The sequence below is a fragment of the Pongo abelii genome, chromosome 5, assembly GCF_028885655.2.
Source record: "Pongo abelii isolate AG06213 chromosome 5, NHGRI_mPonAbe1-v2.0_pri, whole genome shotgun sequence".
NCBI lineage: Eukaryota > Metazoa > Chordata > Mammalia > Primates > Hominidae > Pongo > Pongo abelii.
Window position 1 is genome coordinate 126,657,173 of NC_071990.2, and position 26,904 is coordinate 126,684,076.

A 26,904-nucleotide genomic window follows, 5' to 3' on the forward strand; every position below is an offset into this window, starting at 1 on the left:
AGGTAGGTTTTCTCCTCTCGAACTCTAGGAACTCAGTTTTTCACCCGTCTCTCAGGATTTGCAGTGGTGTGCCACTCCTTTCAAAGGATCTGTGAATTCTTTCGGTGTTCCTGTTAAGTTCCTATGGTGGTTCTTGGAACAAAAGTTCATGATGTGAGTCTCCACACACTGTTCTGTCTGAGCAAGTGCAAGATGCACATTAGCCCTGTCTCCTTTCTGCCATCTTCTGCCTGTCTCCTTGATAATAATATTTGATTTCACGTATAAACTGCCTGAAATTCCATGGTTTCATGTAGTCAAAACATGTTTTTCCAAAATTAAAACCTAAAATCATGTAGCAAAATGTAAAAATAAAATTTAATTTGAATGAGCTGATATTTTTTGGACCTTCAAAGAAAAAAATAAATTAAGCAAACTTCCTAAAAGCTGTTCATTTCTTTCATCTTGTCTCATTTGCTGTTTGACCCAGTGCCGTCTGGCATCCACATTCCTTGTTCTCCTCACACAGTGCTCTCCAGAGACACAAATTACCCCCTAGTCACCAGATGCTTCTTTGACCCTTATTCCGCTTGGTCTTTTCATTTTTGATAGGAATTGTCTGTTTAGTAAATGAACATTTGGTTTTATGATCTAGTTAATGTATGTCTTTTATACTTCCTAAAAAAACAGGCATTGTTTTAATAAATAACATATAATGCTAACAATATTGTAGACAGATTCCATTCTGCTCACAAAAAGAATACCACATTAATAAAGTTATTTCTGTCCTAGGGGAGACCAAGGCACATATTTGAAAACATTCACTAGAGCCTGAGATCATACTTAGGACTGGATGACTTGTGGGAGATGGAAGGGGTAGAGGAAAAAGGGCAGTTCCTACATAACTGATTTCATAGGGTATAATGTTTTCTTACAGATACCATATGCATGCAAGTATAACAGGGTTTTGGGAGAACTTACCTGGGAGCAGCATAAATCAGAAGAAGACAGCATATGCATTTTAAGATTTGAGGGTTTTTTTTAATGTATATAAAAGTTTTGCTGAATTACTATTATTCCTCAAGTTATGTACCTTTTATTTCCCACTTTCATAACCAACTCAGAAATTTCTCATCACCACTGTCCTTCCTGTCATGATGCTCACATCCTCAGGACAATCTTTTGTCTTGCTGTTATTTGTCACTTACCATCTCCTGTTGAATCTGTCCATTATATCCCTGTAATCCATCATACCTCTTTCTTTTCCTAGTGCCACTATTCCCAGTTCAGAGTCACAAAAGGTTGTCCCTTTTGATATCACCCACTTGTTCATCTACTATTTATTGAGTTTCTTCTTTATCCCTTTGTCAGAGACTAGGGACACAAAGATGAATGGCTTCCTTGCCCTCAAGTAGTCAAGTCTAGTATGACATAGGCTTATCAACAAATATTCACAGTATATATTCCTAAAACTGTTTTGAAAAAAAGTCACTATATTATCTTCAGATGATGTGCTTTTATTATTCCCAGCTATAAATACTAGAAAAGTAAGCTAAATAACTAGCTGTATTTTGCCTTTTTCTGGGTTATTTTACCCAAATTAACAGTATAAACTTAGATGTCCCTTCAAAACCTAAACCTGCATTCTCTAATTTCTGTGTCATCCTTGGTGCCTAGAGCTTTCATTGACAAGTGTCTGTTTTAGAACTAATACACTTCAAGAACAACATTCTGCTCACTGAGCAGTTCCATTATTTGTCATGAAAGATCTGCACATTCAGATCTGTATTTGTATTTGTATCTGTATATACTTACTAAATTCAGATTTAGTGGTCTGACTTTCCTTCTGATGAACAGCAGCCAACCCATCATCCCCAGACAATGAATGGAAACAGTTGGTTTTGTGGATCTTCTTCTTCCTAAATCTGTTGAGGAAAGACATTTTCAAAGTAAGGAGTGGGAAGGAAGATGAATTGTTTATGGGAGATCATGATATAAAAACTGTGTTGTTCTGTTTTATTTCTAGCTACAAGAAAACACATGAAACCCTGAGTCACGCAGGGCAGAAGGCAACTGCAGCTTTCAGCAACGTTGGAACGGCCATCAGCAAGAAGTTTGGAGACATGAGGTACTGTGGGAAAATACTATGGGAAGGGTGCTAAGCCCTTGGCTTTCCGATTGAAGGGAGCACTAGCTATTAGCTGCTCATCTCAATGTGTATTTTTTTTTATTTTAATGGATAAAAATGTTATATGGCTGATATTATTGATGACTAAGATAAATTTTCACATTGGGACGTTTTCTGCCTGAAGGTCAGGCTTAGGCGGCCTGGTCCCAGAGTTGCTGTTTCTACTAGGACCCAACCTGGTAAAAATAGAAGATACAGGGTAGTGAGGCAGATTTCAAAAGAATGCAGCACATGCAAAATCTTACTAGCTGTAATATAAACAATAGATTAAAATATGCATTTAGTGGAATGTGCTCGGATAAACTATTCTAGGTTATATATTTGTGTACATCCATCTAGTATATTTTTTCTGTGTTGAATATATACATATTTATCCTTTTATTCCATAAAGATACCATACATATATACTTCTGGTAGTTGTCTTTCTTCATTTTAGAAATATTTTCTGAGTATGTTAAATATTGACTGCACCTTCATTTTTAATGAATTTATTATCTCCCAGTGCATAGCTATAGCAATGCTTTTAGATAAGTACCCTTGCACATTTTCATTATTTTCAGTCTTTCACTGTTACATAAAATAAGGGTGACCATCAAGGTTGATTCTGACTTGAGAACCAAAAGTTCTCACTGGAGGCACCAGAAAAAAAAAGTGTAGTATTGGCCATAGTTTTTCATATTATGTACAAGGAATTTATCTTATGTAGAATTATTACTCTTTTAGTTTTTGTTTATTTAAATACCAGTCATAGTTTATTTTGCATTTGGCTGATATGCCTTGGAGGATTTTTCTTTAGAAATCAGTTTCATTTTTCCCTCTATTCTTTAAAAACTTTTCAAGCACATTTTAAATTTCTTCTTTTAAAAAAAATCTGTGTGTATTTATTTTACTGGATTCTTAAACCATTACTTTTTTATTAAAAAGAAAAAGCTTTGGGCTGGGCACAGTGGCTCATGGCTATAATCCCATCATTTTGGGAGGCTGAGGCAGGTGGATCCCTTGAGGTCAGGAGTTCGAGACCAGCCTGGCCAACATGGTGGAACCCTGTCTCCATTAAAAAAAAAAAAAAAAAAAAAAATATATATATATATATATATATATATATACACAAAAATTAGCCAGGCATGGTTGTGTGTGCCTGTAGTCCCAGCTGCTGGGTAGGCTGAGACAGGAGAATCACTTGAACCCAGGAGGCGGAGGTTGCAGTGAGCCCAGATCATGTCCCTGCACTCTAGCCTAGGCGACAGAGTGAAAATCTGTCTCAAAAAAAAAAGAAGGAAAAGCTTTGACACTGAGAGGCAAATATCTATCTTTACACTTATAGATATATCCTCATAAATTATATTATTAAATTTTATTTACTTCAAAAATTGCTGGACTGTCCACCATATTCATTCACTATTTTAACAACTAGGCATTCACAAGGACATGTGCATGAATCTGAGTACATTGTTTTATCTTCACTTTTACTAATGCCACAATAATAAAAAGTAAATGAAATTCTTCAGAAGCAGGTGTGATAAACAGGTAAACCTTCTGGATTATTAATTACCCCTAATTTTATTACACATAAAATTTGTAATAATTTTAATGGCATTATAACATTTATCTAAACTAAATAATCCTTTAAAATAGGAAACACTCTATAACCTGTTATACCCAAGAAAACATATTTTCCCATGTTTATAAAATTGGTTCTCTTCATACTGTGTTGAAATCTTTCACTTGAAACCTGGGAACTCCAGCATGGCACTGCTAACTAGAATAGTGCTTCTGCATCTTTAGGAGACCTTACAAACACCTCTGAAGCTTGTTTAAAATACATATTCTTAGGTTGCACCTCTCAGAGGTTGTGCTCAGTAAGTCTGGGGTGGAGTCTAGGAATCTGCATTTATAATAAGTTTCCGGATAATTTGGCTTCAGAGGGTCAGTTTATGAGGAAGACAGACGTAACTTAGCTCACCTGTACCTGGGGTTCTCACTAATAAAATGGAAATAAGAATAACAATGTCATTGGACTATTATAAAAGTAGCAGAAGAAAGCCTGATATGTATTACGCACTCAAAAAATGGCAGTTTTTTATCTTTAAATAACCAGCTGAGTTACAAGATGGCCCCACATGGTAGAAATTAGGGAGAGTACATTAACAGGAGCCCACTGTATTTCATAAAGGCCCTGCTCATTGTTTTTCCCAATAGTGAAGAATGAAGACTGTGTTTCACATATGTAATATGTTGACATTCATATTCAAACACTAATTGGGTACAGTGTCAAGGTTGTATTGACTGCCTTTCCTCCTGTCTCCATGTGGCTTTGTCTAGTATAGTGGATGGCCTGTCTTCCAGGACTTCCAAACTTTCCATTTGTTATTACCCCATGTAGAGGATACAACATTTTCATTATAAACTGTGGCTAAAAATATTGGAAAATATCGTCTATGTTGCTAATCAAATAAAATCCTGAAATATTTTGAAGAGTTTGAAAATTTTAGAGCTTTATTTATATAATATTTTATGTGTATATTTCTCTCAAACTATATCTAACATTTGTATATAAATGAGAATAACTCTCTGTGAAAGCAACAAGTTTTACAAAGATTTTTACTTTTAAATTATGCCCAAACAAGTAATATACATAAAAGTCATTTTAAAAGTGTTTAAGCTTAATTTAATAAAAGCCCTTAAATGAGAAAAATTAGTAAGCTTTGATTGTTTGTTCAAAAACTAATGTGCCAATTTGTAAATATGGGGAATATGTTAAAATTTGGTCAGAGATCTTTTATTTTAAACTTCTTTTTGGTTAAAAATGTCATATTAGTCTACATTTTTATTAGTTATGCTATAACATTTTTGTGCATTCTGGTAACAAATTTCTGAATGTATTCAAAAACATTACCAGCAAAATTCAGATACCTTGGAAGAAAAACAATACTTCTCAGTTTTTCTTTAAAATAACTCCAAATTAATATTTACAGATTTTGTAAAACCTAGAATTTGGGCCTTTTAATAGCTGGAAAAAAGCTTTATGTTAAGATTTAATTTGTATGTTTTGTAAAAATAAGTTGTATTTTTCTGAGCTAAGTAAGATTCTCATTTTAACCTGATTGTCATGGAATTGCCCACTCTCTTTCTCCATCCATAAAATAACATTGTTAATACCCACTTAACCAAAATATTTCCTGTGAAGTTAAAATGAGGTCGCACTTAGGAAAGTACTCAGAAGAAATCCAAGTGGTTGGAATCATTTTTCTAATAACATTGGCATCTTCTGGGAACTTCTCAGTTAATTTGTTCAAACTGATCCACTGGGGACAAAATGTTTGGAGAAGGCATGTCATTTTATTACAGTCCAATCATTGTTATATACTTAGAGGAATAACAGTTAGAAGCAAAACCTGAGTTGGTAAAATGATTTGTCAGAGACATTAAAAAGTCAGTGTAATCAAGAGTGGTAAATGAAGCTACTCTGTCTGTGCTCTGGGGCCTTGAAAGGGGACCACCAAGGGCAATGCAATGTTTCTCTGCCTCCTGTTTGCTAACTCTGCTCCTGCTCTTCTCTCCTGTGCTTCCGGGCTGCAGGTCTCACTCCATCGGGTAAGCGCCACAGGGCTGCGTGTGGGGCTTTGCCCACTCCCTTGCTGCCCCCTTGCTTTCCAGGGCTCCCTGTTTCTTTCACACTGTGCCTGAACCAACAAAACTACACTCTATTTTCCAGAGAGTGTCCCTGGCCAGGAAGATAGTTTATAGGGCACTTAATACATTTGAACTTATTGAAGTACATCTCTGTCTCATTTCTGAATCATTTACACCATTTCACTTGCTGAGCAATCTCTCAGGAGTCTCTTTCTCTGCACCATTTCTTCCGGTGTTGACAGAGGTTCTTAGAATTGAAAGAAGAAGAAAAAAAACAAAGTGGAGATTGAAAGTTATGTATGTTTCCTAAAACTTCTAGAAAGTAAAGTTGAGAAACAAAAACAGATTTTCTCTAGATTGTCATGTTTCTCTGAATTTCTTGTACCCGTAATTTGTGTTGATGTTTCACCTTCAACTTTCTGTGCCTTCTGAAGTTGAAGGGAAGAAAGGTACTGGAAAAGCACGTATGTTAAGAAGGTTGCGATTATTAGTCCTAATGCCCCGAATTAAGCCTTCTTTTAGCTGGAATCTTATTATATACTTTTATTTTTTTAATTTTTTCCTAAGAAAGCGGTCTATATTTACAGAGATACACCAATTGGTAATGCAGATGAGGCTCTTTTAGTGATGCTTTTGAAGTGTAATTTCTGAGGAAATATCTGCCTAATAGTTTCTAAATGGAGTGTCTAGAGTAAGACCGTAAGTATCCCATGAATTTCTTTGTCCTTTTCTTTCTATGTTCTAGCAAAGTGCTACCCATACTAATGCCCTCAGTGGATATTATCAGGGAAGGGTGACAGATTTGGTCCCTGAACTACTAGCTCCTTGAGAGAAGAGAAAGCAGGGAGGCTGTTGAAAAGTGTGAGGTGGGAGCCAACACTAGACCAGGAAAATGGACCCATTGTGCTCCTCCCCTTGCCCAGCCTGATTTCTGAGTGGAACTCAATAGAAATCAACCAGAGGGAAGATGAATCAGCTACTAGGATTAATAGGATGAGAAGTCTAAATCTCTTAAAATTCTCAGGAATGTTTGTATTTGTACCAGATGTTCTTGACAATCATCTAGTACAAATCAATCATCTTGACAATCAAACCAGAATGGATGCAGAAGTCCCTATGGCCTATGAGAACTGTGTTTGCCTGGCATGTGCTTCCTTGAAAGTCTTATGTTCATTTCTTGCTTTCCTCTGGCCAGTTTCTCTACAATGGAATGATTAGCTTCTACCTGCCTGGCTCTATTTCCTGGATACTGCCTTTTGCTCCTTACTGTCTGCCTGAGCAGAAGGGAGTAGAGATCTAGGTTGGGCCTGGAGAAGATGCCCATGGGCTACTGGGCTCACCTGGAAGAAACCAGACATTCTCAGATTTCCTGGCAAAAGGAGGCTGCAGAAAGTAAAATAATATGCAACCGTGGATCCACCATCTGCTTTTCATTTATACCCTTGAAAGCTGACTATGCCCATTATACCCAATGAAACAAATATCATCTTGGTTGGATGGGCAGGGAATATTTCAGATATTTGGAATTGCTGTTTTAGAACTGCGAATAGGGAGTTTTTCATGTACTTATGTGTGCTCTCTTCTTTTTTCTTTTTTCCCCTTTATTCTGCTTTTGCTCTGAAGCTACTCCATTCGCCATTCCATAAGTATGCCTGCTATGAGGTAATGTGTGTAAAATATTTTATGTAATATTAATATGAAATGTGTTTAAGGTGTTACTTTATTTATAGTTATTTATGGGGTTCCCCTGCTTTATGTGAAAGGAAATTGCTGATGGTCTTCAGAAGAAAAGGCTGACAATTCTGTAGAAGAATTGCATAGCTTGGGCTTTTGACCAGACATCCTGGCTTAAATCTAGCCTTTCCTGTGTGACCCAAGACAAGTGACTTAACCTCAATTCTTTTATCCATATATTGCAAGAAATAAGACCTACTTCGTATGGTGTTTGTGAGGCATAAACAAAGGAACCTACATAAAGCATTTGGCACAGTGTCTGAACATGCCAAGCAATCTTGCAAAGGTAAACTTGGGTTTCTTATTTAAGCAGAATTAAATGCCAGCCTGGGGGCAAGTTTAAATGAAAGGATTGAAGACTAACAAGGCTAAAGTTCTAGAAAGGGTATCATTAGGATTTTTAAGGTAGATATTAAGGTGAGATGTTTGTTAAATAATAAAATGTCAGTATAATTACTGACCAGATAAAAACTGGTGAGAAAGACATTCCTAACTTCAAGTTTGCATGGCATAGTGATGCAATCAGATAAAATTAAACTAATAGCAAGACAGGAATGAGTGTTAAATTGAAAATCAGAAAATGCAGGCTCTAGCCCAGCTCTGCCAAGGATTAACTTTGCACTCTTGGGAAAATTACCTCAATGGTATCAGCTTCATCATATTTAAAATAAGAGGCTAGAACCAGATTAGCTGCTTGTCAAAGGTGCCCCTCCACCCACTGAGCCCTAAGGCTGCCTAGAGATGAAGCCTTTGGGATCTTCCCCCACTTCAGTCAGAGCTATGCCTCTTCTACCTGCTTTATATTAATGTTGTGGTTTGAATGCATTATAGAAGGAGTTTAGTTACTTTCAATAGTTTGAGACCACCGAAGCCAAATTCTTTATATATATAATCTTTTCCTCTGTTTTTTTAACTGTCATGAAGCCAAATTCTTCCTAGGGTCATTTGCAGCGCTAAAGAGTTTGTACGTCTGATTAAATCTGATTAAAGTTGCACATCTGATTAAATCTGATTAAAGAGCTTCTCCCTCTTCTCCAGCATGTATTCTAGTATAATTTAATTAGATGAATGTCTGTTCTATTATATTTTATGAAGGAAGGCTCTTCTACACTGGGGTTATGTGGTTAATTGGTTGATTTGGAAATTTAACCACAGTATTTAGTTCTCTGTATTTGGTGGTAAACAGAGTACAGATTCAAGACTGCTTAATTCATCTTTGAATGGCTTGCTCTCCCTAGCATAAGAATACCCAGGTTGGGTAGTGGAACCTAGGGCTCTGTTCCCCTTTACTTGTCAAATTTTAAATCTGGGTGTCAGAAGAAGGCTAGCAAAAATTAACATGGTTTTCCCCTGTGAACCAGGAATTCATCTAGTTGTGGCTTATGGGTCAAATGTAGTCTGCATGAGCTTGCCTGAAACTAACTTGAAAAAAAATTATTTTGCTTGTCTAACATGTACCCATGAACCATTTCCTCACTGTGGGCCTGTGTAAGTAATGGATGACAGGCAGTCATGTGTGCAGGCTTGGCAAAATAAAACCTGCAATGGAAATGAAGTGCCAATAACTATATACCTTTTGAGTCATGCAAGTATAATTTTACTAATATTTCATCATGAAACAGCATTATGGAGGATCATTCATAGGAATTTGACTCGTGTTTGAGTCATACACAAAATGTGATGCCATGTCAGGGCCCTCTGAATTCACCATTGTTAATCTGTGCAGCCTGAATGCAGGTACATTTCTGACCATGTGGAGCACCAAGGACTCAGGAGACAATCCCCAAATTCACTCATGAACATCTGTGTTCATTGCCTTTTAGTAGTATAAAAGTGATACTTCATTCTGCACCATATAATGAAACCTATATTCTATAGCTGTTCTCCTTTATAAAGTTTTTCTAGGCCATCCCTCTTATTTTACTTTTTTTTTTTTTTGCACTCAAGAGAGAATAACAAGTGCCTTATTAATTCAACATTTAGTTGAATTATTTGATCTGAAAATGATGGCAGTTGTTGCTGCTGAAAGCTGACATGGATACAAGATTTAAAATACACTTAGTTCAGTTCCTGTTTCTTTAGTAGGAGTTGGTGGTATTTTTAATGGTAGCGATGTCATTAAATTATAATATCATGGGGCCAAATCCAATACAGAAAACCAGAAAGCACCAAATGAAGTTTTTAATGCTTAAAGCAACAAAATTATGTATATATTATTTAATACAATGAATGAGTCACAGATAAAATGCCATTAGGGGCTAGGCACGGTAGCTCACGCCTGTAATCCCAGCACTTTTGGAGGCCGAGGCAGGTGGACCACCTGAGGTCAGAATTCGAGACCAGCCTGGCCAACATGGTGAAATCCCATCTCTACTAAAAATTCAAAAAAAATAGCTGGATGTGGTGGTGGGCACCTGCAGTCCCAGCTACTCAGGAGGCTGAGGCAGGAGAATCGCTTGAACCTGGGAGGCGGAGGTTGCAGTGAGTCAGGATCACATCAACTGTACTCCAGCCTGGGTGACAGAGCGAGACTATCAAAAAAAAAGAAAAAAAAAAAGCCATTAGGTCGCAAAGGTTCTATTTGGTAAGAGAACAAGTAGGTATATCCTATTTGAGAGGAAAAATAATGCGTGCTAATAACACCATTTTGATTGGGCATTAGGTAGGTAATGGGTATGTTTCATCTTAAAATAATGAAAGCATTAACTTTCCAAAACACCACTTCATGTAAGTTGTCAAAATGATTATTTTTTTAAGGCATGGAAAAGAAAAAATATATGAACATTTTTTTCCTTGCACTATTTCTGAATTGTCTCACATTTGCTGAAATAAATAACTTTAAAAAATGCCAAGTGGCAAAACTCAAACATGACATTCTTCATACGGATTTTGCATTGCTTACTAAAAAACCTGAGTCGGGAAGAGGAGTGTTGTGATAGAAACAATAAATGCTAAATGAAAACTTAAGCTACCCATTGCTCCACTGGCTCATTGGAAATGATTTACAGTGTACCATGGAATTATTACAGTTGTGTCATTGCCAAATACCATATTATTTACTGTATAGTTGAGTATCCGATCATTTTACCCAGAAAAATTCCATGTCAGGTTATGGTTTCTGAACCTAACCTAACAGAAGTGACATACCTTTTAAAATGTGGTTGGTGTAGGTGGCAAGCTGACAGGTAGCTCTGTGACAGAGGCCGTGTTTACAAATATGAGCAGAAAACCAAACAGCATGGTTGCTAAGACAGCTAGGCCTTTGGAGCTGACCTCTCTCTTTTTGTTATTTTAGGAATTCTCCTACTTTCAAATCATTTGAGGAGAGGGTTGAGACAACTGTCACAAGCCTCAAGGTACAGATGAAGTGAATTCTGTGTGAGTGGGTCCATTGACTCAGGACAGCTTAGCCATTGCTGCGGTTAGTTTAAAGTCGACCAGGGCCAAGAAGGCAGGCTTGCATCAAGTCAGACCTTTTCTTTCACATGTAAATCTATGAATAAAACCACTATTGAATAGTGTTACTATATCCTTAGAGTTGTTTATATAAACCATTCAGGGGTGAATTGTTCATTAAAGTGAATTGGGGTATGTGTTTACCACTTAATCTCTTAATGCTATCCCTCCAAAAGTAGATATGTGAGAGATGACTGTGGATAGGATAAAGGCTATGTGAATTCTGAATTTAGAATGTGAGTGAAAGTTCAATAACAGCTCAGAGCTGCTCTGGTTTGGACATGGACCAGCAAAAACAAACTGGGTACTACGTATCCACTACCCGTTAGCTACCTAGACTTGTTTATAAATTCAGGTACTGAGCACAACACAGTATGGCTATCACAGAGGGAAAATTAAACTGAGTCACAAAATGCATTTTATAATAACACAGTAATGCATTTCATCCCTGGGTACAAATTGAAAATGTGCCTATTACAGAGTGTTTTAAAAATTCACTGGAATTATTGTTCGAGCATAGGTAAGTTTGAATAAAAAGAATAAAATGAAATCAGTCTAGTCTTAAAATTGAACTTTTAAAACAAGAAAAATCATTAAAACTACTAAGATTATTTTTAAAGGTATCGCTTAATGACTTAATTACATCTTGCTATCATTATCTCTATTTTGTATACAGTCCATTTCTGTATTTTCCCATAACTGGAAAAATTAAGAATATACGTGATCTTTAACCAGATCAAAAACCTTCATATCCCATGCTGATTATTCAGCTGCTTCTGAATCCTGTGTCTTCACGCTGCTCTCACGTGTGCTGCCTGATAGGTATATGTGAGGTTGTAAGTTATTCCTTACTCGCTCTTGTGGATTTTGACCTGGAGAGTCTTTTCTTAGGGTAGGGTCTTTCACATAGTCTACTTCTACTTTATTAGACCCATAATTAGGTGTTTAAGGCCCAGGAATGAAATTATTACTCAGCATTTACCATGCCTTCATCAGTTTCATTCACCAGAAGTTTCCAGTTGTGCAGTTTAACCGCTCTGCATGCCAACATCATCGCTCATTGAGCATACAGGAACCAATGGGAGCCGTTAAACAGCCCCATGGGTAGGAAAATTTTTTTAAAGGGAGGAGCATCCAGTGTTGTGAACATTTGATCTTGCTAGAAGATCAAAATGAAAGGCTCAAAAATCCCAGGAGTCAGTTGCTAAACATTTGGTTTTCAGCCTTAGACGACCCAATGAGGATGGGTTCCATTGCTTGTTAGACAAGTTCTGACAAAGGAGAAGTTGTACTTTTTAGGTTTTCTTTAGAAGAAGGAGATATGAAGAAGCAAAAGAAGAATAAAGAACAACCTATTTTCATTTGCTTTTAGGAAACTCTGGTAAGCTCATGGCTCACATAGGATTTAAGTGTTTGATCCACATGTTCAGCTTCTCACTTTTCTCACCTCACTTGGATAGAAGGTATAGCCTGCCGTCTCCTTCCGACATGCACATAACTAACGCAGCCCACTAGATACTTGCCTTTGTGAAGACCTCCTGAAAGTGATTCTATGCTTGTATGACTGTTCGTGGTTTAACAAGACTCACATGCCACACACTTCCTATCTCATGGCCAAAGCCTAATTCCTCTTTTTCTGTCCACCCTGGCAATGCAGAATAGCTGATAATTATGCTTTGTGTCAAACCTCCCACTTCTTCAATAATTACAAATTTCTCAGTCCTTTTTTCCCACTAGACTAAATAATAGATATGTATAACCCTTTTTTATATAGCTTATTTTCTGCAGTTTACTTTTGTGTTCTAAATCTTCTCCAAAATGTCTATATTGTTCTTTAATTAAGGATCCTTAGACTGTTTTCTGCTGAGGGAATGACTCATGAGTCGGTAAAGATGAGTGGAATTTCTTGCAGGTCTGAGTGCTGCGTTTCCATTCACATGCCCTGCTTTCAATTTGATTTTTGAAAACACTGCTGATAAGGAATCATAGTCATATTTATGTTCTGTGAGAAAATAAGGTTCTGCTATAAAGGTCCACTCCTGCCATCTTCTCACACAATCTGTCATGTACCATGTGGCACTTGTACCAAATCCATGGGTCTTTCTTTATACCAAATTCTGTAGTTTGTTTTTCCATGAAACACTTTTCCAGTCCTATAAAATTTAGTTCTGCCTATGCCCTTACAATGTATTACTTGACACTTCAGCTGATGTCAGCTGTATAGTCACTGAGCATGCTTCCTCTTTCATCCAAAACAAACAAGCAAATGCAGAATGAACTCCTGTGAAACCACTTTTGGTGTCTTCTGCCATCTCCCAATGAGTCATGAGTAACTACATCTCTTCCAAGCATTTTGCATCCATGTCAAGCAGACCATATTTTTAGTGCACCTACTTTTTGATAAATACATTACATGGCCTGGACCAAAACCTTAAAAAAAAAAAAAAGGGCAAATTGCATTACATGTTTTGTTTCTTTTTGTATTATGAGAGATTAGGAAGTCCAACTCAGCGATTCAAATGAAATTCTATGCAAAGAACGATTATAATTTGGGGGACAAAGTGACAAATACTTGGATGAAAACAATTATGTAGAGAAGTGTCCAGGAGAATTTTATCATTCACATCTTTGCTTAAGGAGGTCCTTACCTAAGATATTGCGGTAGGCAGTCATTAAACCTACGTGGTTAGGAATATCTTTGATTCCATCCCTTCTTTGCCAAATTGATTTCTTACAAAGCCGTTCCTTCCTTCTTTGTTTTACTACTGTGTTTTGAGGAAATCAAGAAACAGGAGAGAATAATGAAACAAAGCACAGAAGAAAACGTCAGTAATTTGTATTCACTGAATTCAATATTGTGTTACTTCTATTGCGAAAGAGAATGTGAATGGAAGAAAAAGAGGAGAAAGGGAACTATTAATAGAGTAGATTACATTGAATTAATCTTATTTGTTTCTCTCAGGGAAGAAATAAGCACAGTGAAAAATCAAACAATGGAAACCATCCCTTCCCCTGACCTGTTCCCAGTGTTAAGATAACAGAGGGAAGGAAGAATCAGTGCTCTGCCAGAGGTCCACAAACTAAGCTGACCACTTTCTTTTGAATGGTACATAAGCTGAGAATGGCTTTACATTTTTTAATGGTTGAAAAAAATCAAAATAAAAATAATATTTTGTGACATTTGAAAATTAAATTACGTAAGTTCACATTTCAGTGTCCATACATTAAGTTTTACTGAAACACAGCCTTGGCCAGTCCTGGTGGCTCATGCCTGTAATCCCAGCACTTTGGGAGGCCAAGGCGGGCAGATCACCAGAGGTCAGGAGTTCGAGACCAGCCTGGCTAACGTGTTGAAACCCCATCTCTACTAAAAATACAAAAATTAGCTGGGCATAGTGGTGGGTGCCTGTAATATCAGCTACTTGGGAGGATGAGACAGAGAGAATTGCTTGAACCCAGGAGGCAGAGGTTGGAGTAAGCCGAGATTGCACCACTGCACTCCAGCCTGGGCCACAGAACAAGACTCCATCTCAAAAAAAGAAAGAAAGAAGAAAGGAAGAGAAAGAAAGAGAGAGAGTAAGAAAGAAAGAAAGGAAGAAAGAAAAGAAAGAAAGAAAGAGAAAGAAAGAAAGAAAAGCGGAATGGGAAGGAGAAGGGGAAGGGAAGCCTTGCTCATTCACTTAGGTATTGGCTGTGGCTACTTCCTACAAGAACTGATTTGAGTATCTGTGAGAGCAACAATGTGGTTCCCAAGCCTAAAGTATTTACTGTCTGGCCCTTTACAGGTAGAGTTTTCTGACACCAAGCAGAGTACAAAAATTCGATTTAATAAATAAATTTAAGAGGCAGAGGGAGATTTTAGTGACAATTGGAGCAAAGTGTGTTTTGTAATGATGGAACTGCTTTTGAACCCTGGTTACGTTTTTAAAAGGGCAGGCCAGGCAGCACAGACACAATCCCCAGTGTTGCTGATGTCTGTGAGTGATCACTTTGGTGACAGTGAGGCATCAACTTCAGTTTGGCAATAGCAACATTATCTATTCTATAGCTTTTTTTTCCTTCAAAGGGTTTTTTCTACATTATGAAAAACAATGGGAGGGAAGGCCAATGTGACTATTAATAAGACTTCAACTAAGCATTTTGGATCATGTCAAGCAGACCATATTTTTAGTGCATCTACTTTTTGATAAATACATTACATGGCCTGGACCAAAATCTTAAAAGAAAAAAAAAAAAAAAAAGGGCGAGTTGCATTACATGTTTTTTTTCTTTTTGTATTATGAGAGATTAGGAAGCCAGTTTTAATAAGGAATTTTTCTAAATACTTAGCCTTATTTTTAAATTGTAAGTTAATTCCTCCGTGTTTCTATTCTTAGTCAATAACAAATACACAAGCAAAAAGCCTCGTAAAGCATCATAACTGCATTGTAAGGAATATTCATACTGTAAGGGTGTATTAATTCCATTTCATGAAGCTGTGAAGAAATACCTGAGACTGCGTAATTTATAAAGGAAAGAGATTTAACTGACTCACAGTTCCACAGGGCTGAGCGGGCCTCAGGAAACTTACAATCGTGGCAGAAGGGGAAGTGAGTATGTTCTTCTTCACATGGTGGCAGGAAGGAGAAGTGCTGAACAAAAGGGGGAAAGCCCCTTGTAGAAGCATCAGATCTTGTGAGAACTCACTCACTATCACGAGAACAGCATGGAGGTCACTGCCCCCATGATTCAATGACCTCCTACCAGGTTCTTCCCTGATAGGATTATGAGGACTACGGGAACTACAATTCAAGATGAGATTTGGGTGAGGACATAGCCAAACCATATCAAAAGGCAATTGCCTAAGATGATGTGAAATCACCAGTGATTATTACTTGATCCATCTTCAACTTTCAAAGCAGAAACCAGAAATCATTTTCCATTGAGCCACTCTGACTTTTCAAAAGACATTTGTCAGAAATCCAGTTTGCCCTGCTAACTCCCAAGTAGAAAAATCTAAGTTTAGGTCATGTAAGGATGTTTATACATTTGTAAAATTGGAGGAATTAATAAAAAATCTAATTCCATTTTGATTAGATCAGTTCTCTGGGTGAGTGGGGATAAGTGTTCCAAGTCCATGGATCCGATTATGCTCCTGAAGGAATTAAAATCTTAGATATAGAAGAGATAAAGAGAGGGTTGCTAAAACTGTGCAAAATTAAAGTTTGGAATCCTATCCCAGAACCCAAGTATGAATAACATTCTAGTGCTCTGCTAAAGGAAACAAACTTCTGTACATTCTTTTGTCTCTAAAGATAGAAAGTATTTCCAAATTTGAAAGTAATCCAGCTTTTCGTATTCTTATAAAAACATTACAAAAATGATAGTGACAACTAACTGCATTTTTGTGGATCTGCTCATTTCAGACGAAAGTAGGCGGGACGAACCCTAATGGAGGCAGTTTTGAGGAGGTCCTCAGCTCCACGGCCCATGCCAGTGCCCAGAGCTTGGCAGGAGGCTCCTGGCGGACCAAGGAGGAGGAGCTGCAGTGCTAAGTCCAGCCAGCGTGCGGCTGCATCCAGAAACCGGCCACTACCCAGCCCATCTCTGCCTGTGCTTATCCAGATAAGAAGACCAAAATCCCGCTGGGAAAAACCCAGGCCTTGACATTGTTATTCAAATGGCCCCTCCAGAAAGTTTAATGATTTCCATTTGTATTTGTGTTGATGATGGACCACTTGACCATCATATTTCAGTATTCATAGATGACTGTCACCTTTTAAAATGTTCCCACTTGAGCAGGTACACAACTGGTCATTATTCTTGTCTGTGTAATTCGATGTATATTTTTCCAAACATGTAGCTATTGTTTGCTTTGATTTTTGCTTGGCCTCCTTTGTGATGTGCATGTCCTTGAAGGCTGAATGAACGGTCCCTTTCAGTTCAGCAGATCAACAGGATGGAGCTCTTCATGACTGTCTCCAGCAAGAGGATGATTTACTATAAATTTCATCCAACTACTTGTGATCTCTCTCACCTACATCAATTATGTATGTTAATTTCAGCAATTAAAAGAATTGATTTTAATGACTTTGAATTCTTCATTTCTTTGTCTTAAAAGTTGCTAGTTGTGATTTTGCAGATGCAATTTTAAATCAACTTTTAGCCAGGTGCGGTGGCTCACACCTGTAATCCCAACTATTTTGGATGCCAAGGTGAGAGGATTGCTTGAGGCCAGGAGTTAAAGATCAGCCTGGGCAACACAGACCCTGTCTCTACAAAAAAAGAAAAAAATTAGCCAGACATAGTGTTGCTTGCCTGTAGTCCCAGCTACTCTAGAGGCTGAGGCAGGAGGATTGCATGAGCCTAGGAGTTTGAAACTGCAGTGAGCTATGATTGCACCACTGTACTACTCCAGCCTGGGTGACAGAGTGAGACATTGTCTCCAAAAATAATAATAATAAGTAGTCAACTTTTACTGCTAATTTGGTGAACATGAGAGAGGATATGAAAATAAATATTACCTCAGCTATCCTAGGATGTTAAAATAATCTCCAATTTTAAAATTCTCTCCAATCTACATAGAGTAGTAGTTAACCAGATAAAGGATATCCAAAAAAGAGATAGCTAGAAAATAGGAGAAGCAGAGTTCTGCAACCCCTTTCAGTTTGTAAATTGTTCACATGTATGAAAATAACTGGTATTTATCAATCCACTCAGATTTCTGCACTAACTTTTATCTTCCATATCATATGTATCTCTTTTCTTTTTCTAAATGGGAACATATATTTGTTATTAGGTAGCAGGGATATAGCCTTAAGATATTTGTGAAATGCACACTGAATAGACATCCAACCTAAAAAAAAATCACTATTTAAAAAGCCGATATAATATATACATATTTGTTAGCATGCTAATTGTTCATTTTTTGTGTTTATTAAATAGAAGTGATATATATGACATTTTGAAGTAAAGCACATCTGAAAAATTCTACTCAAATTAATGGAGCATGACAATCTGTACAATCTGTACACCTAACTGAAAATCAAGGTGGTTCAGGACAACATCATCTCTGAGGCCTGGAATCTTAGCAGAGGGAATGGGTCTGTAAACTTGACCACAGTGGACAAATGTAGACAAAGAAGGCTCACTAGCAGGGATGCTGGCATTTTCCCTTACTTGTGCTTCCAACCTGTTTGTTGGTTGAAGTAGAGGCAGGAAACCAATCCTGCCCAGCTGGTTCTCAGGCTGTGCTGGCTCGCCCACCACAGCACACAAGTACTCAGTCTCTGTGCCCAATCTATAGCTGCCTGTTGAGTGTGAAGTGGCCAACTTGTGAAAACTCCTTGCCACCTTCTTTTTTACCATATTCAGCACACGGCATTGTATTAGATAAAGTTATGGTACTTTAAACAAATATCTCCGTTCACCAACCAATTTCTGCATACAATAGTCTCAGCCTTATAATCTGAAAACACAATATTAGAATTGGGTAGAAAAACAATCAAGAAAACTTAGTGGTAATATCTTAAATCTTCCAACACATTTTAGCTGTTTATTTTATTCCATTCGTCAAAATTCTGATTTCATTAGTTTGGTAAGAATCTTATGCACATCATCTCTATTCATCTAAAAGCTTTTCATTATTCACTCTGACCTAGAAGTGATATAATGGCCATGGCATAAGTAGCATTTTTTCTTTTTGTCATAAAATATGTGTGAATAACTCAGATTAGATGAATCAAACACTTGTTGGTAGGTGGGCAGTCTTACCTAGTTTAGGCAGTGAGCCTACTCTTAGCTTCAGGAGCATCACTAAGAGCTGCCTGGTTCTCCCTCACCATGGGTGTGCAAGCTCATCCTGATGTGACTGATTGCTGAGCTTCTCAATTACATCTAGTGTGGCTCAGTTCACAAACAGTAGTTTAAAGTGTTTCACAAGTCCTAAAAAGTAATTGCACACAATGGACATAACCTTTTACTAACAAACCAAAATGACTTCAGGTCAACACCATGTGTGTATGAAAGGATACCTCCACAGAAAATGTACAGTTGACCCTTGAACAACAGGAGTTTGAACTGTGAGGGTCCACTTATATGCAGATTTTCTTCTGCCTCTGCCACCCCTTGAAACAGTGATACCAACCTCTTCCCTTCTGCAGCCTACTCAACATGAAGACAATGAGGATAAAGACCTTTATGATCATCTGCTTCCACTTAATGAATAGTACATATATTATCTGTGTTGTGTTTTTTTTTAACATTTTGTTTCCAGAGCTTACTTTATTGTAAGAATACCACATGTAATGCATATAGCATAAAAATATGTGTTAATTGACCATTTATGTTATCAGTAAGGCTTATGGTCAACAGTAGCTGTTGGTAGTTAGGTTTGGGGAGTGTCCAAAGTTAGAATCAGATTTTTGTTTTATTTATTTATTTATTTTTTTGAGACTGAGTCTCACCCTGTTGCCCAGGCTGGAGTGCAGTGGTGCAATCTTGGCTCTCTGCAACCTCTGCCTCCTGGGTTCAAGCAATTCTCTGCCTCAGCCTCCTGAGTAGCTGGGATTACAGGCGCATACCACCACACCCGGCTAATTTTTGTATTTTTAGTAGAGACAGGATTTTACCATCTTGGCCAGGCTAGTCTTGAACTCCTGGCCTCGTGATCCACCTGCCTTGGCCTCCCAAAGTGTTGGGATTACAGGTGTGAGCCACCACTCCCATCCTAGAATCGGATTTTTGACTGTGCAGGCCTAACCCCCGAGTTGTTCAGGCGTCAATTATTTCAATTATCAAAAATTCTGATGTAATTGTGATTACAAAACAAACTAGCTTTTTAAAAAAGTAAGCCATTCTGAAATTTAACCATTTACCACATTTTAAGTGCAGTTGCTATGATGAACATATTTGTAAATTTACAGTGCTACTTTATCTCACAACTCATCACATAAAGATTACGACTATTGGCTGGGCGTGGTGGCTCATGCCTGTAATCCCAGAACTTTGGAAGGCCAAGGTGGGTGGATCAACTGAGGTCAGGAGTTCGAGACCAGCCTGGCCAACATGGTGAAACCCCGTCTCTACTAAAAATGCAAAAATTAGCTGTGCGTGATGGCACATCCCTACTTGGGAGGCTGAGGTGGGAGAATCTCTTGAACCAGGGAGGCGGAGGCTGCAGTGAGCCGAGATCATGCCACTGCCTTCCAGCCTGGGTGACAGAGAGATGAGACCCTGTCTCAAAAAAAGATTACAACTATTGGCAGGTCATTTTAGCAATGCAAACTGCATATCTTACTCTAAATTACACATTTTGTTAGAAATCTGTTTTTGAACCATAGCAAACAGAACAAACTGCATGCTTTAGGACGTATCTTCATGATATGCCATGCCATTCACAGTGGCCAGTGTAGAGGGAACCCAGGGATCTACACGGCTCTTCTGTCACTGTTCATTGTTCCAAAATTACGTGTAAGCTTGAAAGTTGTTGAACATCAACCCCATCGTCCTCCTCTCACTTAGTATTCAATTTGAGTGGAAGTAGTATGATAAAGGAAGATGGTGGTAAGGTTGAAAAGTGACAATATGAAATGTGAAACAACTTGGCATTCAAATGTAATTTCAAACTATAACAATATTTGGCAAAATCTTATGGCTACTTTTGATAACTTCTAAGCGTGGTAAAATTCTTTACGCTACATTTCTGTTTGACTTTCAGTTCACACTAGAGGGTATATTCATGTACACACACATTATATATATAATATATATAATACATATCCATCCATCATATATATATATAAATTAAAGCAAACAAAAATAACAAAATCATGTCTTTCACAGAAATCATCCCATTTCACCTTTGAATGTGAAGACTGACAAATTGCTTAAATGAAAATGCTGAGTACAGAGATGCTTTTTTTACAAAGCGCTTCATCAGTCATTTACCCCAGAGCATGTATCACCACCACAAGGCTTTGAGGAGAATCAACATTTTTCAAATACAAGGGCATTGAGAATTATGTAATAGCTGGTAAAATACCAATCCATAAGGGGAAAACAGTGTAGGGAAAATGGCTGCGCTTTAGTCATGAGTAAGCTGAGGTGGTGTTGCAAAACTGAATGGCCTTAGACATACTAACTGCTGCCCAAGGAGGCACCTGTATCCTTTTAGGAACACGATGTTGTACCTTTATCCCTGACAATTGGCAGAACATAACAGCAGCTCTGCAAGGGGTCTCATGGGAAATTAAGCTGGTTGAGAGCCTTACTGATGGCCCCCTGCAGAGATGGTGGGCATCCCTGGGCTCTGGCCTATGCTGGGCCCTAAAAGTCATAACTAGTATAGCTGGGATCCTAGTAGTGAGCTGTTGCTCTCTGTATTGTTGTGGGTTATGGATCCAGGGCTCTGCCCTATGGGCATGTATCCCTACCTGAAAGACTCCCCTTGGCCTAGGGGGTAGAGTGTAAGGGAAATCGTTGTGCTTTAGTCAGGAGTAGGCCAAGGTGGCCTTCTGGTGCACCATGACTCAGCGGGTTTGGAGTGCAGGCACACAACTCTGCACATTATGTAACCCCGCCACATGAGGCACATTAAGTGACCACTCACATGAGCTTGTGCTTGGCTTGGAGCCACTACTGTCTGTAAAATGTACAACTACCCTGCTGATGCTGTACATATAGCTCACATCCAGAGAAAGAACAAAGCCATGTCGAAACTGCCTATGATTCCTTGAGTGTTTTTCCAGCTACCCACCACCTGCCCACCGACTCCCTCAGACCTCAGCTTGGGCTAGAACCTAACAATTGGTGCTGTAAGCAGGATCATGAGGTGAGTGAGCCTTTGGTCCCTGCTGATTCCATGTCGGCCATGTGGCCAGAACATGGGCTGTGGTACCCAGTGGCAGCTGTACTGCTCGGATGGGCTCTGGTGGAAACCTGGGCAGTGGTAGATGGGTCATGCTTCAGTGCACAGACAAGGCACTGAAGCAGCTGGAAGCACCAACAAGGAGCGAGACTTCGAGGCCTGGGTCTGTTGTCTTAGCTGGAGATCCCCACTCAGTCTGATACCGTGGAGGAAGGACTCCTGTTGTGGGCTTGCTCAGTGGCCTGTCAGAAGGTAGATCATGAACAGCCATTGGGGACCCAAGGGTGGGCTCAGGGACACCCCTCCCCCAGCTCCAGGTAGCTCTCTTCTTTGTTAACCATGCAACGGTTTTGTCATTTGAGCTAATGGGGCAGAAATGTCCCCCAATATCCCAGGAAGCCCACCTGAGCAGTAACACAACACAATTCATGTATTTCCTATACCCCAACTGAGTTGCAGGAATTAGGCAAGTAGTGCCGCCAGTGTCCAGGGGAACCCCTGCCCAAATGCTTGCTTCATTTGTGCGATGAGGGAGCAGATAGTAGCCCTGTTCTGCCTCTGGGATGGAAAAGCTGGCCTCCATCATGACTCCTTTCCCTCCTTCAGTGGTTGCAAGTGAGCAGGTGGCTAGTGGCAGGGCAAGGTGACCACACCCTGATTGAGTGGCTTTGGGCAGCGATATGGACTGTGTGAAATGACATTGGTGAAATACCTGAAACTGTGAGTAAATGGCAGTCATATGCTGATTTGGTGCAAGTCATCTGGGCGATGGTTATATGGCAGGCTATGTTTGACCTGAATACCCGGGGACCAGATGATGAACATTTACCTCTGCACCCCCAAGCCCCTTTGGTTTCCTAGCTGCTGTCCTCACCCTGTAGGTAGGGCACCGCATACATGAAGTGACCACTGCTATGGCAGCTTTCGGGGAAGCAGAACGCCGTCGGTGGGACTGAGAGGTCCACACCATAAAGAAGAGGAAGGTGCCCTGCCCACAGGGGTCTCCCCCATGGGCAAAAAGGAGGCCCCAATGAGTGACACGCTCACTGATGTGGATAGATTTGATTTTGGCCAGGGTTGACTGAGAGAAAATCAATCAGCTGCCCAATGAAGTACTCTTAACTTTACGGAGACACTTGTCTCCAGAGAAACAATTCTGGAAAATACCAAGGGGAAGAAGGACATTGCTGCGTGACCCATTCCCGCCCAGGTGCTCCAACTCAAGGACTACTTGCTGCAGCCAGGCTGAAATGTAGAACCTTTTCTGTTTGATTAGGGAACTGGCCAATGTGCCCAGCTTGGGGGGACACCAGATGACCAGTGGCCACATGTAGAATTAGCAATTCACTGGTCCCCCACTAACGTACAGCGGGTGTCAGTGCTGGTAGATACTGGCACAAATTGTAGCCTTGTGTATGGGAATCAGATAAGTTTCCGGGCAAGGCTGTTACATTTATGGTTATGGAGGCTGGTTACTGAAAGTGAAACCTGTGTCTCTGTACCTCGGCATTGGCTACTTGGCTCCCTGTTTATATACTGTGTATGTCTCCCCCATACCTGAATACATCCTGGGGGTGGACATTTTACATGGCCTGGCATTACAAACCACGGCCAGGGAATTCAGACTCCTAGTGCGTCTGGTGAAGCTGGTGCTGCAAGGACATAGGCATCACAAGCCTCAGGTCCTGTCACAACCCCAACTGGTTACTTCCGCCCATCAATACCATTTGCTGGGTGGGCATATGAAGATAACTGAGACAATTTAAAAGCTGGAGGAGGTGCAGATAGTGTGTGGCATCCACAGCTCCTACAATTCTCCAGTGTGGCCAGTTAGAAAGCTTGATGGAACTAGGCAGATGACGGTAAACTATCAGGAACTGAATAAAGTAACACCCGCTTTGAGTGCAGCTGTACCGTCAATCATGGATTTGATGGACTGCTTGACAACGGAACTGGGACAGTACCACTATGTGGTGGACTTGGTCAATGCATTTTTCTCCATCGACATTGCTCAAAGAGCCAGGAACAGTTTGCCTTCACCTGGCAAGGGCAACAATGGACTTTTACAATGTTGCCGCAGGGCTATGTGCGTAGCCCCACCATATGTCATGGTCTTGTTGTCATGGATTTAGCTACTTGGCAATGTCCAGAAGGGGTCCGCCTATTCCATTATATTGATGATATTATGTTAACCTCTGATTCTCTTGTAGATTTAGATGTGGCGGTGCCTCTCTTGTGGCAACATTTGGCAGCATGCAGTTGGGCCATCAATGAATCCAAGGTCCAAGGGTCTGGATTATCTGCCAAATTCTTGGAAGTTACCTGTGTGGGTAAGATGATGGCCAAACCAGAGGCTATTATTGACAAACTTCAGGCATAGCCCTGGCCCACCACAGTGAAGCAGCTGCAAACTTTTGTGGGTTTCCTGGGATACTGGGGGGAATTTCTGCCCCATTTAGCTCAAATGACAAAACCGTTGCATGATTAACAAAGAGGAGAGCTACCTGGAATTGGGATGATATGGCTGAGACTGCTTTCCTGGCAGCCAAGTGGGCTATTCAGCAGGCACAAGCCCTATGGGTAGTTGGCCAGGGGCACCTGTTTGAGCTGAATGTGCATGTGAGCATAGATGGTTTCATTTGGGGTCTGTGGCAGCATACAGAGTGCCTGAGAACACTAGTAGGCTTTTGGTCCCAACTATGGAAAGGAGCTGAGCTCCAACAGTCCTTGATAGAGAAACAGCTAGCAGCTGTATATGCCGCACTTCAGTCTTGTGAAAGTGTGACAGGACGGGCTACAGTCATCATGTGGATGGCTTACCCAATAGCAGGATGGATGCGTTCATGGGTAATGCTCCCTTGGACTGGGATGGTGCAGACATCTACTTTGGCAAAGTGGGGCACCTACTTGGAGCAGTGAAGTTTGCTGAGTACAAGACCCTTAGCAGCAGAATTGCAAGAGGTTTTGGGACCTATAGTCCTAATGCAAGAGAAGGCCATAGGGCCTGGGGCACCCCTAGATCCCGAGCCATCACCGTTTAAGGAAGGGTACCCCCCATTCCTGATGGGGCGTGGTACACAGATGGGTCCAGCCAAGGATCTAATGCTGCCTGGACCGCTGTTGCAGTCCAACCTAGTACAGACATCATATGGTTTGAAACCAGGTGTGGGCAAAGTAGCCAATGGGCTGAACTTGCAGCAGTATAGATGGTGATCACTAAGGAACAGACATCTATGGTGATTTGTACCGATAGCTGGGCAGTCTATCGAGGCTTAACCTTGTGGTTAACTACTTGGAAAATACAAAATTGGCTAGTCGGCCACTGACCTATGTGGAGCCAAGCGATGTGGCAAGACCTCTGGGAAATGGGTCATCAGAAAGATGTAATTATTTATCATGTGTCAGGCCATATGCCTTAGGCCACCCTTGGCAATGATGAGGCAGATGTCTTGGCCAAGGTCCAATGGTTAGTCGGCACCAACACAAGATGTGGCCTTGTGGCTACACCAGAAACTGAGACATGCCAGGGGCAAACTGTTGTAACAGGGCAATAAGCATTGAGGTCTGTCCCTGCCCATGCAAGATATTTGGGAGGCTCGTCAGAAATGCCCAGTATGTGCTTGGTCATACCCTAAATGGAGGCAGCTGCCCACTTTTACACAAGTGACAATAGGGCAAGTGACCTTGACCAGGTGGTAAGTAGACCACATCGGGCCGCTGCCAAAGTTGCAAGGGTATACACATGTGCTAACAGCTGTGGATATGGCCACAGGCCTATTGTACATCTACCCTTGCAGGGTGGCCAACCAACAGCACATCCTCCAGGTCCTGCAACACTTATGTGCCCTGTATGGTTGCCCTCTGGCCGTAGAGAGTGATAGAGCACCCATTTCACTGGACAACAGGTACAACAATGGGCACAACAAATGGACATAAAGTGGGGATTCCATGTGCCATACAACCCACAAGCTGTGGGTATGATTGAGCGATATAAAGGGCTCTTGAAGAATGGGTTATGCTTGCATGTCACACTCCTGTCTTTGCAGGGCTGGAGTTCCGGGCTGGAGTTCCAAGCTGGACCTGGTGGTTCAAACCTTGAATGAATGGCCACGGAAAGACGGCCCGGCCCTGGTGGAGGCTTTATTACACTGGGCTACCACCCCTATTCAGTTGCAGATACACACTAAGGATGACCTCCTCAGACCAGGTATGGGGACGAACGGTAACCTTTTGTTGCCTGCCCCAATGCCCCTGAAGGCAGGGGAACAGAAAACCTGGCTGTGGCCATGGACCCTCCAGGCTCCCCACTGCTGGTGGTTGGCCATTGTAGCTCCCTGTGGGGAAGGCCTACAGTATGACTTGCATGTCACTCCTTGGGCATTCAATACACGTCACCCTTGGTTGATTGTTCTTAGGGCAACAGCTAGGGAAGAAACGCTCCTCTGGGGGACATAAGTACTGTCTGTGTGGCCTATTATGAGCTCCCCCTTGACTTTGGCATAGAGACCGGACCCATAGGAACCATGGGGAGCTGAGAAGGTGTGGTACCATCGCCCAGGGCAGAAGCTCTTGGCAGCTGCATTGTTATCCATGGATGAAAAGCTAGCCTGTATTTTGCCTGAGGGACGTGATTCACCTCTGTTAGTAGCTGTGCCTGCTCTGTCATTTTGGCCATAGGGTAACATGCTCCAACTGCATTGTAAACTGCGCCCACACCTATGCTGAGGTGACCAATGTTTCCAACTTTTGGGTCTGCACTGCCCTTCCAGCAGCAGCTGCAGGTGACTTGCTTTGGCATATACATTCAGTGTCTACAGAGAACTGGACATGGCTGGAGACTTGGGGTCCCATGGTTGACATCTGGAATGCAACGCAGCAAGCTTTGGACAAAGGACGCTGCAAGGTCCATGGTGCTCCCATCATCTGGCTGGCCTATAGCATTTATGATGGCTGGGGCTGGCTAGTGGGGGAGCATGTAGTACCCCCAGCCCAGGTGTCGCAGAGCATAGAGCAACATTGGGGTAACACCACTGTGGGATAGGTACCCATCACAGCCCGTGTAAACATA

The 26,904-nt window shown here is 40.4% G+C and overlaps 1 protein-coding gene across 10 annotated transcripts in view; it reads left to right on the plus strand.

Annotated features, from left to right (window-relative positions):
- Nucleotides 1–17,056, plus strand: part of TPD52L1 (TPD52 like 1) — a 109,468-nt gene extending 92,412 nt beyond the window's left edge. For 3 of the 10 annotated variants that reach the window (XM_002817323.4, XM_009242212.4, XM_054558119.2), the window contains exons 4-7: nucleotides 2,006–2,107; nucleotides 7,424–7,462; nucleotides 10,830–10,890; nucleotides 16,396–17,056. In XM_002817323.4, coding sequence (XP_002817369.3) covers nucleotides 2,006–2,107; nucleotides 7,424–7,462; nucleotides 10,830–10,890; nucleotides 16,396–16,524 — 331 coding nt within the window. In that variant the 3' untranslated portion in view covers nucleotides 16,525–17,056. The remainder of the gene's footprint in view (nucleotides 1–2,005; nucleotides 2,108–7,423; nucleotides 7,463–10,829; nucleotides 10,891–16,395) is intronic. The other 7 variants (XM_009242210.4, XM_063724972.1, XM_063724973.1 and 4 more) reach the window with 3 other exon arrangements.
- The last annotated feature ends 9,848 nt before the right edge of the window (nucleotides 17,057–26,904 follow it).